Source organism: Vipera berus, assembly GCF_964194415.1.
Source record: "Vipera berus genome assembly, chromosome: 1".
Lineage (NCBI taxonomy): Eukaryota > Metazoa > Chordata > Lepidosauria > Squamata > Viperidae > Vipera > Vipera berus.
The window spans coordinates 49,116,565-49,136,849 of record NC_138202.1 but is presented as its reverse complement, the minus strand read 5'-3'; the positions used below and the strand labels follow the sequence as shown (position 1 = coordinate 49,136,849).

At 33.3% G+C, this 20,285-nt stretch overlaps 1 protein-coding gene across 4 annotated transcripts in view; it reads left to right on the top strand.

The window, feature by feature from the left end:
• NRXN3 (neurexin 3) overlaps nucleotides 1–20,285 on the top strand; it is a gene marked incomplete at its 5' end in the record, with an annotated part of 1,312,545 nt that overhangs the window by 1,267,432 nt on the left and 24,828 nt on the right. For 2 of the 4 annotated variants that reach the window (XM_081316144.1, XM_081316146.1), the window contains one exon: nucleotides 4,456–4,531. In XM_081316144.1, the coding sequence (XP_081172270.1) occupies nucleotides 4,456–4,531 (76 nt within the window). Of the gene's footprint in view, nucleotides 1–4,455; nucleotides 4,541–20,285 lie in introns of all 4 variants that reach the window. The other 2 variants (XM_081316147.1, XM_081316145.1) reach the window with 1 other exon arrangement.

The following is a 20,285-nucleotide window of genomic DNA, read 5'->3' as shown; positions in this document are numbered from 1 at the left end:
AAAGAGTATGGCTTAAACTGGCAATGGTGGTGCCAGTAGTTATCAGCACACTGGGAGTCATACCAAAAAAATGTTGGATGCACTTAGAAAATCTGCAGACTGACAAAATTTCTTCAATTACAAAAAGCCACACTGCTTGGATCCACATATAAACTACACTGATACATTATGATATTCTAGGTTCTTGGAAAGAACTCAGTTCATAAAAAGCCAACAGCTAAAGAATTTGCAGCTGTGATTTCATATTTTTGTGTATACAATAATAACAATGTACACTTGTGTGCACAAGTGGATTTTACTGTTCATTCTTTCTCCCTCCAAAAATCATATCCGTTGAGAGAATATATTTTGAACTGTTCGGTTTAAGCAAAAATTTATAGCAAATAATTAAGTCCCTTCTTATACAGGAGGGCTGGAAGAGACAAAGAGAGAAGCCTTTAAATCAGCAATGAAATTAAAAATTAAGATGTACCATTAAGGTAAAATAATATTGTTACCAAATGTTACTTGTCACCAAGCACATTTTGGAGTGTCATAAAATAATTGAGAAATTGTCAAAAAAACTAAAATAATTTTCCTATAATTCCAAAAAAATTGTTGCCCATTATCCAATTTGTATTAAAATTTGCTCAAAGCAAAAAATGTAGTAATATATTAACTGATATAATTTATTTGGAAATGGAGGGCAGATGGAAAATGAACAATAAAATCCAGATCTGGATATGATAAGTTTAAAACTTAAGGCTTAAATTTACCCTTTGTCTTTAGGTGGAATATTTCCTCTTGATAATTGATAATTGAGATCAAGTTCCAAACATTTTCTCCTTCTGCAACTATTTGGAGTCCAACTTCTAAGTTAAATGTAATATATAATTTATTAATAGAAGGAGAACTGAAATTTATACTATCTCCTAACTGACCACTGAAAAGACAACTTTGATACTGATTTCTAATGAAGAGTAAGAAGTATACAATGCTTTTGAGAAACAGTTTTTCATATAGCCAAAGACATATAAACCAGAATTTAAAAAGGAAGTCATTCATCAAGAACATATTGTGACACAATTTATCTGCTACATTTGAGAAGCAGATATTTATAGGCCTTTTGCTTTTCATCTATCCTAAGAATGAGAACACATCATTCACTGGATATGTTGTTTATAGTTTCATAAAACTGTTCCATGACAGGGTTTATTTTATCTGGTGCTTAATACCCATAAAATCATCACATAGTAATGAATGGAATGGTCATAGTCTAAATGGGACTGGTTCCTATGGAATATTTTATAGATACAGCTATTTTATTTAGAACAGTAGGTTAAAGGGTATAAATCTGCAGCATAAAGTTTTATTTTGGTCTGTCAGAGAAAGGTATATAATGGCCCTGATTGAATTTTTCCATAGTAACTGGAATTCTCTCTGAAACTTCACTACATAACAATGGATACAGATATAGCATCCTCATCAAAGGGGACCAAAAATATTGTAGAAGCAAATAATTAGAAATCGATGATTATAGGAACAATAATTCATTAGAGTCAGTTCCTTGAAGTGAACTGAGGGAATTTGCTGGTAAACCTCTCATAAGCCCTGAAGGTTACAGATAAAGTATTCCTACTTGATATCAACACTTTTTCAATACATCAAATAAGTAGTAACAACAATAATATAATATTTAAAATTGATATTTAATTGTATAAATTACAAACTATAATATATAAACTGGCTGTAATTGTACAAATTACAATTAATTTATAATAAAAAAAATCTTTTTTTTTGCAAATACTGGGCTGAGTTACTTCAGTTCTGAAATGTTTCTTCAAAAAAATAAAATACATATTTCAAAATAGGTTATTGTGAAATATTTTAACAAAAAAGATAAACAATCAAGCTTAATATATTCTGTTCTTCTCCCTTTTTTGTAAGTGAAAGTGTTGCTTACTCTTTTATAGACCCTTGATTATTATTTCCACTAGTTGGCACATTAGGTTTTCCATTAGTTCCATTAGTTATTAAAATCAAATTTTAGACCTCTGTCTATCATTTGAGACTTACACTGAAAAGGATAAATCTTACTCAGTTTTGTCCTTACTGATGTTCAGTACCTCTTGAAGTACTACAGTAAGAATCTCTTCAGGTTTCATTGACAGTCTTGGAGACTCAAGTTTGCTATCAAAATGTATTCAAAATGTGAACTCCATCAATGAGAAGAGATGATGTTAGTCCATCCTCATTCAAATCCCAATTCAGTTTCAAGAAAGTCTTGAGAGGGCTAAGAGGCAGGGAGAATAATACTACTGTTTTAATTGCCAATGCAAATTTGAGATTATTAGGGAAATCCCACAGAAATGTGGATTTCTACCTAATTTTTTTTCATCAGCCACTGAGGAACTATTTACAGAAAAAAGGAGATTTGTTTTGTTTTAGTAGTTTAACAGTGGGGGAAAAAGAGTGGAAATAATTGCAGGTGCAATTATCTCCATTGAGATGTTTAAATATATAATATTGTCCAGAGAAAGAGAGGATAATGCTTACAATGGACTAAACAAGAGACAAAATTGCCTTTATTTCTAGCTCTCCAGAGGTTAATAAACTATATGTGTCAGCCTCTTCATGATCAAAGCAGAAGAATGCTAGTTGTGAAATTCAGGCTTTTGTCTTCCCCAGTCATTGCATAAGTTGTAATTTAATTGAGTAAAAGAATATCATAACCTGATTTCTAAAGCACAATTCAGGAAGAGAATGAAAGCAGTAAGCCTTTTCTTTTGTCACCCCATCTGGAAAAGTAGGAGGGACACAGCAGTGCAGGTGAGAGGAGGCAGATTTGCTTGCATATTGAATCCCAAATTGGAGACTGCCATTAGGAGCGTCTGTAAATTGTTGTGTAAAAAACAGCCTCAGGCAGCCACAACGAGAGTGGTTCTGTACTATGTACAGTATCTAACAGGAATTGTGATTACATAGGCCCTACAACACTGGGTGATCTGTACTTTTATATTCTGTTTATAGACCTGAAATAGCAAACAGTGGGGAGCAGAATCAGGCATTTGTCAAGATCATATTGCCAAGGGCTGGATACTTTCAAACTCTTCCACACAAACAATATGCCTGGGTCCAGAGGTTTCCACAAAATCCTTGTATTGGTCTCCATTAGTAATTCTACTAATTGGAGCAATTACATGAAGGACTTACTACTGGGAAGGGAAGCCATTATACTTCTTAACACACCACAGTACTTGCTGCTCTTTAATTAGAACAATCACAGCCACTCACTTGCTCAGAATTATTAGCTGAAACATGTGCTCTGATTTGCTGACACACCAGAAACACTCTTGATGTGGCCTCAGTTTTTCAGAGACTATAGCACATCTGCTGTGCATTACCATACATCCCAGTATCATAAGGGAGACAAATACTTTGATTTTTTGTGGATATCTGTAATAAAATAGACTTCATTTGATAGTAGTATGTTTTTACTCACCAAATCATACCTACAGTTGGATTACACAGTCCATATTATTTTTAGAAATAGTGTGCATTTTTCTCTGTGTAAATGCAATCATATCATGTATAACTATCTTATGAAGTATGATTTTTCTAAAAATATTGTACCCAGAAATAGTTGAGGATGATGAGGATGATGATTTAGTTATGCATCTATGCCATTTTATTTATTCATTCATTTATTATATTTAATTTGTCCAGTTAACTAACTGGGGAAATTATACAAAATTCGGTAACCTTTTTTTAACGGTACTGTAGAAAGTTCTCTAGAACTTGCTGATAAGGTCTGGGTAAGAGTATGTTATACTAACTTATTATTATGTTTTTCAAAACAAGGGCCAAAACTCAAAACTAAACTCCCTGCTACATATATAGTAACCACTTTGTCTTTGGTATTTCCAGATATGGAGAGTTGTCTAGATAATACTGAGCAAAATAAACCAGTGACCAGAGTTTATGGCAATTTTGTTTGTTCTTACATATGGGAAATATGTTGAGTATTCTAGAAGTACCTTAGAACCATTGTAACATAATATGGAAAACAATGAATCACATTACAGTAATTTAATAGAATCTTGGGCTAGAAATAGAATATACAAAAAGTCCCAAAGGTGCTTTTCCAAAAGGCAATTGAACTTTCTTGTGTTGTTTTTTTCCCCTTGAAAATGTTTTGCTTCTTATCCAAGAAGATTCTTCTTGGTTTCAAGGAAAAAAAAGCAAGAAAGTCCAGTTGCCTTTTAGAAAAGCACCTTTGGGACAACCATGACCTGGATGATTGAGAATCTCCATAAATATGCAAAAAGAAAAGTAATGTCAACTGTCTAAAGAATAAGAAAAATATTGTCATAGAAATTTCTAAGCCGTGGCTCAAAGGCTGCTGTTCTTTTGAACATGATTCCCTTCATTTGATTTTTGTATCCATTTTTTTTCTTTCATTCTTATTCACATCAGACAACAGATGACCTTGTTTCTTCAGCAGAGTGTTCTAACGATGATGAAGATTTCATTGAATGCGAGCAGAGTGTAGGTAAGCCAGGTCAGTCTTCTATTTGGCTTGCTTTTTGCAATTGACAATGCCAATACATATATGTGGGTCTGAATGTATACATATATATGTATGCTCATATATGTATACATGACATATGTATATATGGATAGAAATGTGTATTAAACTATCACTGTTTAAAGCCAAGCATCCAATCCCATGGAACTGGCAGGAGCAAAACATGAAAAGGCCATCATGTTGGAAAGCCAACTTTGGGGGGGGGAGGGAAAAAGGGAAAGCCAACTGTTTGAAAGACTGCTTGTTCAGTTTATTATAAACTACTGTGCTATAAATTTGTAATGGTTTTTGAACTGGCTCTGGTGGGGAGTAAGGAAGCAAATTGAAGAATTTTTCCTGAAATATTAAAAGTCTAATTATTTGTTAACAAAATAGGTAGGGGAAAAAAGAGGTATTACCATGGCTGTTTTTACATCTTTCTGACAGATATGAAAACATGCCTCAAAAGTTCTATTTGTCCATGGGATTTTAAAAGCGGTTAACATGGCAATGTATTTGTGCCAATACTGTACCCTGTTTATTTAATCAGTCTGAGGAGATTTAAACCACAATGAATCTGAAACAATTATTACACTCTGCCATGCTACCTGCAGCAATGATGCTTCAAAATGTATCCACTAAATGCCAAAACTGATTAGAAAATTTTGAAATGGGTTCAATTTCTCCCTTTGAGCATAGATACATTTTGATAATTTTATGGCTTTGAAGGGGGGAATAGATATGACTGTGCAATATTCAGCAGGCAACTGCAGTCTGTTTTTTTTAAAAAAATAATATTTTTGTTTTGAGCCTTTCTTTTCTTTAAGTTTCATTTAATTTTTAATTTTGAGGCTTGTTTTGAATTAAAATAGTTATCTAATAGAGAACAGAATTTCATCAATTTTTTGTATGCATTGTAAAAAGTTTTCTGCAAATCTATCCTTAACCACAAAATACAAAAAAAGTCTTTTCTTTTCTTTTCTTTTGCTTTTGTTAGAAACAAACAAAAAACATGGGATGGGGTGGATAGGTTATTATATTATTTTGAAAAGCTTTATGTTTGCTAAAAATCAAACTTCAGATGATTATGTTCATTTTTTTCCTGAAGCATTTCAGATCAATACAATAATAGTAATACAAATCATCCAAAGCTAGCGCTTTCACATTTCCACTATTCATATTCTGCTTGCATTTTGGGGTAAGACTTGCTCTGATAGTAATAAAAACAGTTGTGGCTTTGCATGTAGCTAGGAAGTTCCACAAAAAGGCTAGAGAGCCAGTTTGGTTTAGTGGTTAAGACACCTGACTAGAAAGCAGGAGACTGTGTTTTCTAGTCCTGCCTTATGGCATGAAAACCAGCTGGGTGACTTTGGGCCAGTCACTTTCTCACAGGCTAAATAACCTCATGGGATTATTGTTGTTGTTGAAAGTGTATTAGAAATAGCAATAGCACTTAAACTTATATATCACTCCATGGTGCTTTATAGAATTCTCTCAGCAGTTTACATCACCATTGGCCCCCAAAATCTGGAGGCAATGCTGACAATTTTATCAACCTTAGAACAATGGAGTCTTGAGCCAGTCAGGATTGAACTCCCAGCAGTGAGCAGAGTTAGTCTGCAATACTGCATTCTAACCATTGCACCACCACGACTCCTTTAGTATATTTGCTGCGTTGAATTATTTATAAACATAATAAAGATGAAAATAAATAAATAAATAAATAAATAAATAAATAAATAAAAATAAATAAATAAATAAAAAATAAAATATCTTAAGCAACATATAATTAAACATTGGCATTCACGTTGACATACAATTCAGTACAAACTGATGATATTATTTGAAATATGCTCATGAAGATATTATGGAATCCTAGTCAGGTAATAAAACATCTGCTAGCAAACCACTAAGCTCAGAAAGCACCAAGGACTCCACAATTTAACACAATTTAACTGCATATATTCTCTTCTGTTGATTTTTGGCCAATTTAAGAATAAATACTCTTGCATTAGCAGCTGCTTTGTTGTGCTGCATAACTGATAGCTCAAGATGCTCCTTTCCTAATATTTTTTTGTTTCTCAGTCATGTTCTTCTGGAAGAAAGAATGGTGTTTATGAAAAGAAAAGTCATAGGTCTTAAACAAAGTGGTGATTTACAAACCTCATATGGCAGGGATTTGTGAGTTTTGTGAGCTCCTTCAGTAGGGCTGTGCTAGAGAATTTCTGCTATAGAAGAGGTCTTTGACCTTCTTTCTTGTGACTGATCATGTTTTTCAGCTTTTCCTGGCACCCCTATTGTAACTTCATCCATCACACTTGTACAGATATGCTGTCTGCAAGAAAAATAAATAAATAAGGATAGCTATTCAAAAAATAGATCCAAATCAGTTATACCAGATCCAAACTTGGTCTTTTGTTTATAGTATTCAACAAGATACAGTTAGATTGTGAGTTTCATGTAGAAAGAGCTAAATATATATTGGAACCCCGCTGGTAATTTTTATGACTTTGTTATTTTTTTATTTCTCTAATTGCAAATACATTTGCACTTAAAATAGAAACCTTCCCCCCCCTCTTTATCAGTCTATTCCTCTTATCCATCACCCGAAGACATGTTGTGAAGACAGTATCATTACTTCTTCCATGGTGATGCATTGCAGTGTTTTTAGGACCTTGAGATATGGCATCAGTGAATGAATCAAGTTACTACAAATGTAAGAAGTGCCTGTTCATCCATAAAGAAACAGTTTAGAAACATAAGAGTCCTGCCATACAACTACTGAGACAAAAAGAACTTCAAATTACATTAAAATGCCCACCAAATTGTGCTTTGGTCATTATCCCCTAGTTGATAAAACTTCTAGAAGCTTCTGTTTTCTCAACACATTCCCATTTTTTTTAGTTTGAAAGTAAATGCTTCCAGCTTGTTTCAGCCACTGATATATTTTCAGTGCTGCTCCTCTTGTTGATAGGCTGTGTTAGAAAATTTGAATCATATGGAATCTTTTCAGCCTTAAAGGCTATATGTTTACTGGATGTTAATTCTGGCATCACAAAGGAATATAAATGTTCAAGCGTGCGTGAACACGCATGCATTTATTAATATGCACAAACATACAAGCACTGCATGCACATACAAATGAAGGCTGTCTTTCACAGAATCTTAAAGTAGGAATAATCTCAATTATCTGTCTGCTTTGATCTATCAACATTGAAATTGCTGCTGATTATCTGAAAGGTACTATTTCTGGAAGACCCAGCATATCATCTGTTAACTTTCTTCCAAGAATTAGGAGAATTCTGTGACCATCGGGCTTTCAGGAAAAAGGTCATTTAAAAAAAAAATTCTTCCAAGTTGTTGGCAAGGTGTAGTAATTACAAATTGATGACTTGATTCAAAGGACATTTGATCAACTTTCTTATTCTAATTAAATCTGTGAACAGAATGTTCAAAGCATTGAATGAGCTCCCTGAAAATTACTTTTTTAATTTATTAATTTAATTTTTTCATTCAGATATTCAATATGTGATTTCCAAAAAGCCATGCTAGTATTTTTTTAAGCTGGGCTGAGACAGTTTCTATATTGGTTACATTTACATTTTCTGAAAGTTTGCTGGACAATTTGGAGGTTGCTAGGCTTCATCCTAGCACAGACTACTTCAAAACTGTATTAAGATTAAACCACTGAAGCTATCTGACTGATATTTTACCCCCAAAAAAGTATTGTAAAAGAACCATCATCTTTGCTATTTTCATCCAGTTCTGTCAAAACCAGAATCAGCTGAAAGCGTTCAGTGTTTTACTGTATTATAACTAGTGATTTGATTTTTCCCCCCAAACTGATTTCAATTGCATCTTGTTGCCTTCCAATTTCAATTTCAAATTTAATTACATCACATACATACAATTTTAATGCAAATCAGATCTTGGATTAATTATGTATCCTTATTAGTAACTTAGAGCCTACTCAGTGTAGAATCCAAGAAACAGATCGTCATAAATCTGTGTATACAGTATTTTATCAGGTTAACTAGGGTCCTTTCCTCTTTCCTATTTTTCCACAGGGAGAAAATTGTTTATGTATCATTAATTAAAATATGCATCTAAGTTATGTACTTTCTTCATCCAAGAGATTTAATAAGGTCAAGATGGGCAGCATATAAATTAAACAAACAAACAAACAAACAAACAAACAAAGAAACAAAGAAACAAACATTGAAGAAACCAAAAACATTTTTCTTGATAAGAATTTGCATATATTAATATTCTATAGCAATAAAAATAACTAAAAGATAGAATGTAAAAAAATACAACTTGGAATTTGTGCAACTTTTTCTTCGTTACTTTTTTGCTTACAAAGGTTAACTCTTGCTGAAGCACTTGCATGTAATAGTAATTATTTTGATAAGTGTGCTGGTGTGTGTTTCTCACTTATTCTTGGTTATAGGAGCAGCTATACCACCAGACAAGCAGAAGATTATGGAGGTAGCCAGGGGAAGGCCATGTCCTGCTATTCCTTCAGTTCCTAGCCACTGTCATTTCCTGTTCCCCAGAAAATGGCATTACAAGTGTCAGATAAACTGCCCTGCAGCCCATAAACTAGATGCCTTCATTAATCTCAGAGCACTCAGTGGCATTTTCAAGGTTGAAATGTGATTCAACTACCAGTCTGGTCACCTTCTGTACATGGAATGGGATACAGACTGCAAGAAAACTTGGCTTGGCTTCTTGGCACATTTTGCTAACCATATAAACTCACACATCCCACCTATCATTTGATTAGCAGTATCTACAGACCTAGTTGCCTGACCTGTCAGAGAAACAAGCCAAATAACATAAAATTATAAAGCATGACTATTTAGTGAGGATAATCAAGTGAGAACCAATGAGCACCACACACTAGCATTCATTGTTACTTGATCCCATTAAATGCTGCTAGTGCAAAGGTTACCTCTGTGCTAAAGGAACATTCAGCTGACCTGTGGAAAGGTCAAAAATAATTGATATTGAGGTGTCATCCAGAAGATTTTTGTTCAAGAACAGCAAACTAAAACAATTCATATGAGGAGAAAAATTCCAATCAAGAGCTTATTGCCTAATAAATATATTCACAAGTCATTTGGTAGATCATCTAAGTAAATGCGAGATCCTATAGCTCCTTTCTGGAGCCCTCATTCATTCCTGGTGCTGTTTTTCAGGATAGCAAGAGTGTTTGTATAATTTCCAAATATATAGATATCCAAAATGGAGGCCAAGTTGAAAAGCACAACTAGTCAATATTGTTCATTGGAACTTTCAAGCTACATGTACATGTCTTTATGTCTACAAGAAATAAGCAAGTTTTACTCTTTTTTCATGCAAATGTCTTATAGAGTTCCTTTAATTAAATTTGCATTATTCTTTTAACTTGTCCTTTCCAAGCCCCAAAAGCACCTCTCAAGGATCTGATATCTATATGTATACTATATACTGTGTGTGTGCATGTACATATATATGTACACATACAGTATTTTTGCTTAGAAGAAAATAAAACTGAACTGATAAGTAGCCGTCATCACCTAATCTTCATGACCTCATTTAATCCTGTCATCTACTAAAGTGGAGAGAGATGCATGATATGTTAATTAGCGTGCAAAGCATGTGAAATTTATAGAGCAATTTTTTATGTGATACTAAATTTTGGTTTCATTTGATTAAGTGATATTTCAGTTTCCCAGTTATCCTTGGGAAAGGCTGGGGCAGAGGGAATAAAAAATTTACACATATATCTTTAATGTCTGCATGATTAGCCTTGGTCACATAAAAATATTTAAGTTGATTGTATATATTTGGAATAACATTTTCTGTCATTTCACCTCATTTTGTGCCGCATGAATTTTTGGTGGTTGATCATTATATATATATACAGTATATATATGTATAATGTGTGGTACTACATTACCATTTCTTTTAATTTGAAAGTATTTGATGCATTCTTTTTTAAAAATAAAATTATTTCTGGAATAATTCCAACAAAATAATCATTCTACTCAAGAGAAATATAGATCTGCAATCAAACTAAGGCAACAAAATCTTTTCTTGCCATCTAAATAACCTAAATTTTCATTCTGAAGTAAATTCACCCAAGAAAGTTGTGTGCTAAAGAATGAAGTTTCTTGCTTCCTATTCATTTTTATTCTTGCACCGTATTCCCACCTTTCTTACCCTCTTCTTGTGTGGAGTGCCTCCTTCTTGTTTTCTTTTTAGATGTTCTTTGACTTTCGGAAAGACACATACTGTATCAGATGAAAAGTCCGTCTAAAAGCCTCCTCAAAATCTCCAGCATATTCCTCACAGACAAATAGTTGATGGCATAAAAAGAATTTTATTGCAAGTGCAGAATATCTGTCATATACACTTTATTTCTTTTGGAGTTAGTGCAAAAACACATCTTTGTGGCATGAAATAATTAGCTGTCATAGCTACCCATTTATGGCCTTCATTAACTAGTGCATGGTTGTGGTGATGCCATCTTGTTTCATAGAGTGATGTGTTCAGGCTAACCTAGCAATTCTAAATTTGTGGTCCAGTTGGGGGAAAATATTTATTTACATTTTAAAATACGTTTTAGAGACAGCTTATTTTCTTTTTTGGCTAATTTGTGCAAATATCATTGGCTATTTCAGCAGCCCCAATTTTTATATTTATTTATTTCTTTTAAAAAGTTAATTTTGGTTTTTTCCTTCCCTCCCAACTTACCCCCACCCAATAGCAATCCTATAATCTTCTTTATGTTCATCTGTCATATTTTTGTGTCTTGGAACTCACTGTTCTTGTGTGATTGTGCGATTCTGTTCTCTGTTTGTACGATGTTCTATTTCCTCATACTCACTTCCTTTCCTGCCTACTTCTTCCTTCCCTTTCAATCTTTCCTTGAAGAAATTTCACAAAAGGGCAAAGATATTTGATATCTCCAACACTGATGCCTGTGTATAGTATAGGGGTGTAATAACTTTGGAGAAATTGCATTACTTGGAACTTATAAATACTTGAATAAGTTTGAATCTGTATTATTCCACTACTAAAAAGACAGCTTCGTGGTGGGGATCAAAGTAAAATAGTCTTTACACAGTGCTTGCAACTCAACAAGAGCTTTTCAAGCATATATTATAATAATAATAGTAATATAAAATACTACAAAATGCATGTTTTAATTTTATTTATCAAATTTTTAAAGCACCTGTCTTTTTACTATTATAGTAATAATAGTAATATAAAATACCACAAATGCATTTTTATTTTTTATCTTATTAAATTTTTAAAAACACCTATCTTCCTCACAGGGGAATCCATGATTTAACTGTGATTTAAATACAACCCACCAAATAACCGTATCATCAAATACAACAATGCACCTAATTTTACTCAGATGATCTCTGGAGAATCCAGTAAACAGAATTTTAGATAGACCATGGTACTGTTTAAATAATGTGATTGAGAAATTATAGCAATTACTAAAAATTGGATAATTTGGAAGTTTATAAATCTGGCGTTAATTTTATTCTTTATAGTGTCAATCAAAGACGTTTACCCTACCTTTCTGGCCTTAACGAAATGTTTAGGGGAGAAAAACGGTAGAAGCAGATATCAGGAAATACAAGATGAAAAAGAAGGCAATGTTGTCAAACTGATATTTTGTGAATGAAGTTGAGTGTTGCACTGTCAGGAAACAGTGTGCTTTGCTTATACAACAAGTTAGCTGAAATTTCTAACTCTTTTCCATAGTTTTCAATAAGATTTCAGTTTTACTAACCTGAAGCAACATTAGTTGTGCAGTTAACTAGTGGAGTTGTGCAGTTAATTAGTGCAGTTAACTTGTGGACTTCAGTTCCCAGAATTCCTCAGCCAGCATAGCTGGCTAAGAAATTCTGGGAGCTGAAGTCCACAAGTCTTAAAGTTGTCAAGGTTGCAGAACCCTGAGCTTGGGATTTTGGAGCAAACTACACATTAGGGCTTTAAAAAGTTTAGCTAACCATAGACATGTAGTCAGAACTCCTAAACATTTTCCAATGTAGCTCACTCTTTATATATAATTTCTGTTTAGAAATGGATGTTAGTTTTGGGTTGTTGTTTTTTTTCACTTATGAACAAATGTCGAATAATGGTGTGATTTATTCTACTTGGTTTCATAATGATCCTCCCAAGTCATTTCAAATGCCATTCCAGAGGGTCTCCACACTTAAGGGCAACTTTACAGTGGTGGACAGACTGCAGTGGAAAGGAAGAAAATGGAAAAGCTTTCTCAGATAATTTTATTTTGCAGTTTTTACTCTTTCACTCAGACCTCTTCAACATTGTGCCCTCTAGAAGCATTTGATTGCAACTGCCAAGGTTCCAATCAGCTCAGCCAATAACGAGGAATTCTAAAATACTTAATCTAACAGACTAAATAGATTAAAAAAGACCGATCTAAATGTTTCTACTATCTTTATATAATGTCATCATTTTTTCATAATGATAATATTATCAGTGCTATATAAATTCCAGTAAGATAGCTTTCTTCCTTTTTAAGTATTTGGTTAAAGGAGACTTACATAGAACTAGCACTTCAGGCAAAACTGTTTCCCATAATAATTATTATATATATATATATATATGTGTGCGTGTATATATATATATATATATATATATATATATATATATATATATATATATATATATATATATATATATATATATATATATATATATATATATATATATAAGTATTTGTCAAGGCTTTTTGAATGGACCTTGCTAATTAACTCTTTCATTCCTGTTTTGGCCCGACTCAGGGCTTATCCACAGGACATAGTCAACTTATGACAGCTCATTATTTGTGCAAATTATTCAAATTGCTAATAAAGCAATTGCTAATAAAGCCTCCCAAATTCTTTATTAGCAATTTGAATAATTTGCATATATATATATATATATATATATATATATATATATATATATATATATATGTGTGTGTGTGTGTGTGTGTGTGTGTGTGTAAATTATACACACACACACACACACACACACACACACAATTTCATTTCTTTCAAAAAATATTAATTACCCATCTGGGAATAATAAATATAGGATGCTATGAAATTTAAAATAATGAAAACAAATGCAATTAAATCCAGTGAGAGAGCAGTTCTTGATAGGTAATAAATTCCTTTGATTCTTAATGCAGATCTAATTAGTTTGCTGTTGCAAATGTATATGTAGAGAGAACATATTCACATATATCAAGACTGGCCACTTTACATGTTTTTCTCAAAACTCAAAATGATGAATACAAAAAAGGTATTTTTAAAGGGAACTGTATTTTGAAAATTGATGAAAAATACACATATCAGGGAAAATGTATGTATGTTACAGGTGTGTGCATATATTACTGCAATCATTTGGAGCAGGTAGTTATTGCTGGGAAGGGCTGCACTGATCAGAAACACAATGCAACATGAGAAAAGTTGTATTATATATACAGGTATGGCCAGGAGTTCCTTTTATCTGATTTTTGTCTTTTTTATTTTGGGAGTTGGAAACAATTTTGTGAGTTTTCATTTTGATTTTAATGAAGTTCAGGACTTTAGGACTTATACCAGAGTTTTTCCATGCTTCCCACCTCAGAATGGCAAGGAACAGTGCTAACTGTTGACACCTGTGCTAACAAAATTAGGATAGGAAAATAAAAGAAGAGGATGCTGTGTAATGCTATGTAACTTGTAGTCAAGAGAAAGGAAATAAGAACAATTAAGAAAACAATAAATAAGATACCAACTAAATAAGTCACCGTTTGATGTAGAAGTAAAGGGACCAGGCTAGAAACCAGGAGACTATGAATTCTAGTTCTGCCACAGGTACAAAATCAGCTGGCTGAATTTGGGCCAATCACTTTCTCCTAGCCCTAGGAAGCAGGCAATGGCAATCCACTTTTGAAAATCTTGCCAAGAAAACTGCAGGACTTGTCCAGGTAGTGGCCAGGAATTGAAGGCACACAGAAAGAAAAGCTGGTATTTTTAAAAAAAATAACATTTTCCAAGGAAAAAGAAAACATTTTTATTATTTTTTTCTTTTATCTGCCTGTTTATTTATTTCAGTTTGTACACTCTCCAACTAATGAGTACTACAAAACAGTAAAAAACAGTGCAACAATAAGAAAAAAACAAAGAAGGAAAAACTGAGTAGCAACAAACATACCCTTGTTGTAATGACTATACCCATCCTAATCAAAGGCCTGGACAAACAGCCAAGTCTTAATGGCCTCTCTGAAGTGCCAGTAGGATGGGAACTCAGGTAAAACCTCATTCCACAGGGCAAGTGCTGCAACAGACAAAGCAGACTTCCAGGTCTGACAGGTGATATTGTTTAATGGAAGGAACCCAGAGCATGTCTAGCCTGCTGTATTAAAACAGCCAGACAGATAGTAAAAGAAATACTGTAGGTGGGCCCTCAATTAGCTGATCCTATGCCATGTAGGGCATTATAAGTAATACCAAGCAACTTGAATCACATCCGGAAGCAAAGTCACAGATTAAAGATCTTGCATGACATACCAAAGCATGTCCATCACTGCCACATTCTGAATAAGTTGAAACTTCTAGATGATCTTCAAGAGGAGACCCGTGTAGATTGCATTTCAGTAACCAAGTTGTAAGCTGACAGCACTGAGTGACTATGTGGGTTTCCCAGTTTAGGAAGGAGCACAATGGCAAACCAGATAAAGGCTTCCCTGGCTACAGCTGCCACCTACTTATTGAACAGGAGCTATGAAACCAGCACATTCCCCAGATTGTATACCACTCTTGAATAGGGACATCTGCAGACCTGGGTGGCTCAGTCTTGCTAGGAATGATTTGGAGAAGATTTTCCCCATTCACTATAGTAAATTAACTATATGGGTATATAGATACATAGTAGGAAAGTATAACACATGTTTCCAAAGGAAAGAAAAATATTCCAACACTTGTCATAAACTTTGGATCCTATTATTAAAAGAAAAGTCTTGATATCATAGAGAGTTTTGAAAGAGAGATTTTAAAGCACAGTTGGTTGGTTGGTTGATAAAATGATCAGCATCTTTTTCATGAACAGAAAATATCATAAATGTACAAGATCAGAAGTAGGAGAATAATTATAGAAGTTCTATAATGGAGGGGGGAAAAGTAGGCTTTTATTCCAAAATTGTCTCTGCCAAAAGATACAATATCTTGAAATCTGAATAATCTGAGATCTGCAGATTTCCTCCCCCTCCCCCCCTGCTCCCCTCCACCCATATTCTAAGTGCAATAAAATTAAGTTTAGCCAATTCGTGTGTGGATTCTTCTTAGCTTGGATTGGAAACAAGCATAATAGTACGAAGTACTGCAAGTTACTGCATGCAGAGCTTCAAATAAGGCTATCAGTAGGATTAACTTTATGTTTTATTATTATTTCATTATTTTTTATTGTTATTTGTTGAGTGGGAAGTTACATAAATTTAATGACTGACTTACTGCATTCATAATGTTTACTTAACCAACAGAAGCAGAGAACTTAATCTAAGGAAATTCAGTGTGATATGACTCATATCGCCAAACAGTTCCACGTGATTGCTGAAGAGAGAGAACCGAGACACAAAAAGTAGCTGTTGCACATTTAATTAATATATTAATTTGTGCACTTGGCTAACATTGCTGGATTTATTGCAAATAGGTACTTTACCATTTTGTACCTGGCAATGACAGTTTCCTGCTGTTGCACTGCTCATTGTTGCATTACACACAGTTGTGCATCCTTACATTTAAGCTGTCAGTCAAAAGTGTAGTTAATTTAATCACTAATGTATAAAACAATTTCTTTTTAAAACTGTGCTGATAGCAAATCTATATATGACTTCCAATACTACATGGAAAGAAAGATTTTTGCTCACCACCTAATAGCTCCTGACTGTAGAGCTTTCTTTAGATAATACTGTATTATATAACCTAATTAAATATACTATGTACTGGTTTTTTGCCTATGTTTCCAATAGTGCCTCTCAGACCTGATCTGTAAACTAGCTGAACTAATATAGAATCAAAGCAGAATCGAATTAGGGACACTCTTAGGAACTGTCCTTGGTGCTGATATTAAACATATTTTTCATAATTTCCTTTGCTGGCATATTAAAAATATGGATCAAATATCACATGTATGATCGTATGCAGATGGTTGGAAGAGGGCAAGGAAGGTAATGAGAAAAATGGAGAAATATTTAAGTTTTCTGTTACATTCCTTCCCCCCTCCCCAATGTTTTATCACTAGGTTCGGTCATTTTAATCACTGGATATACAGTATTGGGCATCTTTATGTTGCTGCTGAAACATTATATAGTATATTTGGTTCTGATTCATTTATTATTTAGCTGAACAAAAAAAGGGAAAGAGGGGAAGGATGAGGAATCAATCAAATTATATGTACTCCTTTCTTCATTTCTTCCTATTTGTTAGGAAGAGTTAGGAAGTTCTAGTTTTTCTATATGAAAACAAGTGAGAATGTAATTTTTGTGTTTTTTCAAAGGCTAAGGACATCCAATTTATGTTCATGTATAAATAAATGCCTGGTTCTAAATAATGTATTTTTCAGAGGGAAAAATTTGGTGTTATATGTAAGAATGAAATATATACGACTAAAATTATCGAAAAGGATCATATATATTGTAATTATACAAGTAGTTATCCAAGTACATTAATAAATACACCACAAATTTACTTGTTGAAAGAAAAATGAGGGAAAACCACTGCTAAAAACCTCTATTATCATTTAATAAAATGAAGATTATTTAAGGATTTAATTGTAACAAATATAATCAGGTAATACAAGGCAATATTATTAAAAAAATAAAAAGTTATATATATATATATATATATATATATATATATATATATATATATATATATATATATATATATATGATAGCAGTGTATTAGCAATATATATATATATATATATATATATATATATATATATATATATATATATATATATATATATATATATATATATATATATATATATATATATGTTTAAGTATTTGTCAAGGCTTTTTGAATGGACCTTGCTAATTAACTCTTTCATTCCTGTTTTGGCCCGACTCAGGGCTTATCCACAGGACATAGTCAACTTATGACAGCTCATGAGCTGTCATAAGTTGACTATGTCCTGTGGATAAGCCCTGAGTCGGGCCAAAACAGGAATGAAAGAGTTAATTAGCAAGGTCCATTCAAAAAGCCTTGACAAATACTTAAACATACATTTGCCTTGCCTTCCTGCTAATAAAAGAGAGAAAGAACCCATGGCTCAGGAAGTTAAAACACTGCCTAATATATAATCAGCCCAGGTTCGAATCTCAGATAAAGGGTATGACTAACTGATGAGAACATAAAGAGTTCGAAATGATCATCTTAGCCTCCCAAATTCTTTATTAGCAATTTGAATAATTTGCATATATATATATATATATATATATATATATATATATATATATAATTTGTTTCATTTCATTTTATTATTATTTCTTTATTAATGAAGTAACAGCCCTTGGTAAAGCATAGATGTTTTCTTCTCTATCAGAGATTTCAGATTTACTCAATAAAATGGTGAAACCTTGACAGAATGTATTTGAATGAGAAACAGAAATATACATTATTTGTTTTTTTGTTTAATTTTGTTTTTATTTCTTGATTACTGGAAAAAATGCATTTCTGGGAAAGTGTTTAGAGAGTCCTATATACCTTCCTTCCTTGCTTGTTTCCTCCCTCCCTCCCTTCATTATTTTTAACAGGAGGTACAAAACAAACTGCCCATTATAAAAGTTTTTTTGATCTTCCCAACAGATGCTATTTTCCCTATCTCTCAGAAGTATTGTTGGGTTATTTTTTTCCTGCAACATGAAATACTCTCCAAAATATAGCTTCCCCCCCCCAAAAAAAAAAACAGAGAGAGAGAGAGAGAGAGAGAGAGAGAGAGAGAGAGAGAGAGAGAGAGAGAGAGAGAGAGAGAGAGAGAGAGAGAGAGAGAGAGAGAGAGAGAGAGAGAGAGAGCAGAAAGACAAGTATTTTTAGAAACATCTGGTAAAACAAACTGTGCTTAATGTTATGCCTGCAGGATATTTCTTTTAACCATCTTCTTTAAAGATGAAAGTGATCACTGGTGCTTCTATTTTTTGCAATGTTAAAAAGTTCTCACTTGCACAAAGGAAGCCTAGAGAATCCTGGTGGCTCTTAATACCAAATTTGCTATGGACTTCAACCATTTGAACTATTCTTCAGAAAACTGTATGCATTCAAAACAAACAAAGGAGAATAAACATCAATAAATCTAGTAAATGCAGCCTACTTTCCTAATGATATTATTTCCACAAAGAAGATAAAGTTTGGACTATTACTGTACTTATGTGGTTTCAGGTTAGTTTAAACATGCTTAACAATTTTAACTATGTTAAAATATGGGAGTATTAATGCTAACAGGTATGATTATAGTTAATTCATACATAGGAAAAGCATCTCTTTTAGCCTCCTAGCTAATGACCTATATATAAAGAAGACCGGATCAGGAACAAATAAAAAAATACAAAGGGATCCTCTATATATCTTCTCAAAAATTAATTCCTTTGATCAGGATCCTACTTTTAGATGAGTGTCTAGGAATGAAGCTTTACAGGGCAAATAACTTTCCTCAAAGCTACTGTCAAATGTCTACTAACATAGCAATATAACCCATTGGTATAAACCCTTTTCAAAGCTGTAGCACTTATAAATTAAAAGAATAGTAGAATTTTATAACACTCTCAGAGCCACTTTGGAGGGAGATGGGTGTCGGATAGATAGATAGATAGATAGATAGATAGATAGATAGATAGATAGATAGATAGATAGATAGATAGATAGATAGACAGACAGACAGACAGACAGACAGACATTTTCTATGATTCCCTTCAATATTAGGCTGCTTTTCAGGAAGGGCTTTTTTAAAATCCATATTATGGACTGCTGAAGAATTGCAGTCCTAATTAGGTATATGCCCATAATCCTTACTGCTGCATTCTGGATTAATTGTACTTTCTAAATTGGCTTCAAGGGCAGCTCCAAATAGAGTACATTGCAATAGTCCAAGTTTGAAATAGTCAACACATGAATGACCACGAGCAGGGCCTACCAATCCAGGAACAACAGCAATTAATGCACAAATTCTTAAGCAGAAGCCACATCTCCAAAAACAGATATAGAGTTCTATATCTGTCCTATCTGGAAGCATGCTATCCTATCCAGGGCTAAAGACAGATCTCAAGATTTTAGATCTAGAGATCTAAAGGTTCAGGGAGTCCTAAAACCCTCCGTGATTTGATTTTGCTAATCTTGAATCAAAATCAGTTATTCCTTATCCAGACAACAAAGCCTCCAGGCACTGGGAAAGATCATTGATGGCCTCACTTGTTCAGCCTGTGGTACAGATGCAAAATTAAGGATGATACTTAACCCAGTATTGATAAATAACATTACCCAAATATTTCATTTAGATGCTAAATGGGAGCACTCTGGTGTGTGTGTGTGTGTGTGTGTGTGTGTGTGCGTTTGTGTGTGTGTGTGTGTATGAGAGAGAGAGAGAGACAAAGACAGAAACAAAGACAGAGAGAGACAGAGACACAGAGTGATCGGAGGAACTCTATAAAGCAACATTCTAGGGTAAGACCAAAGGTTTT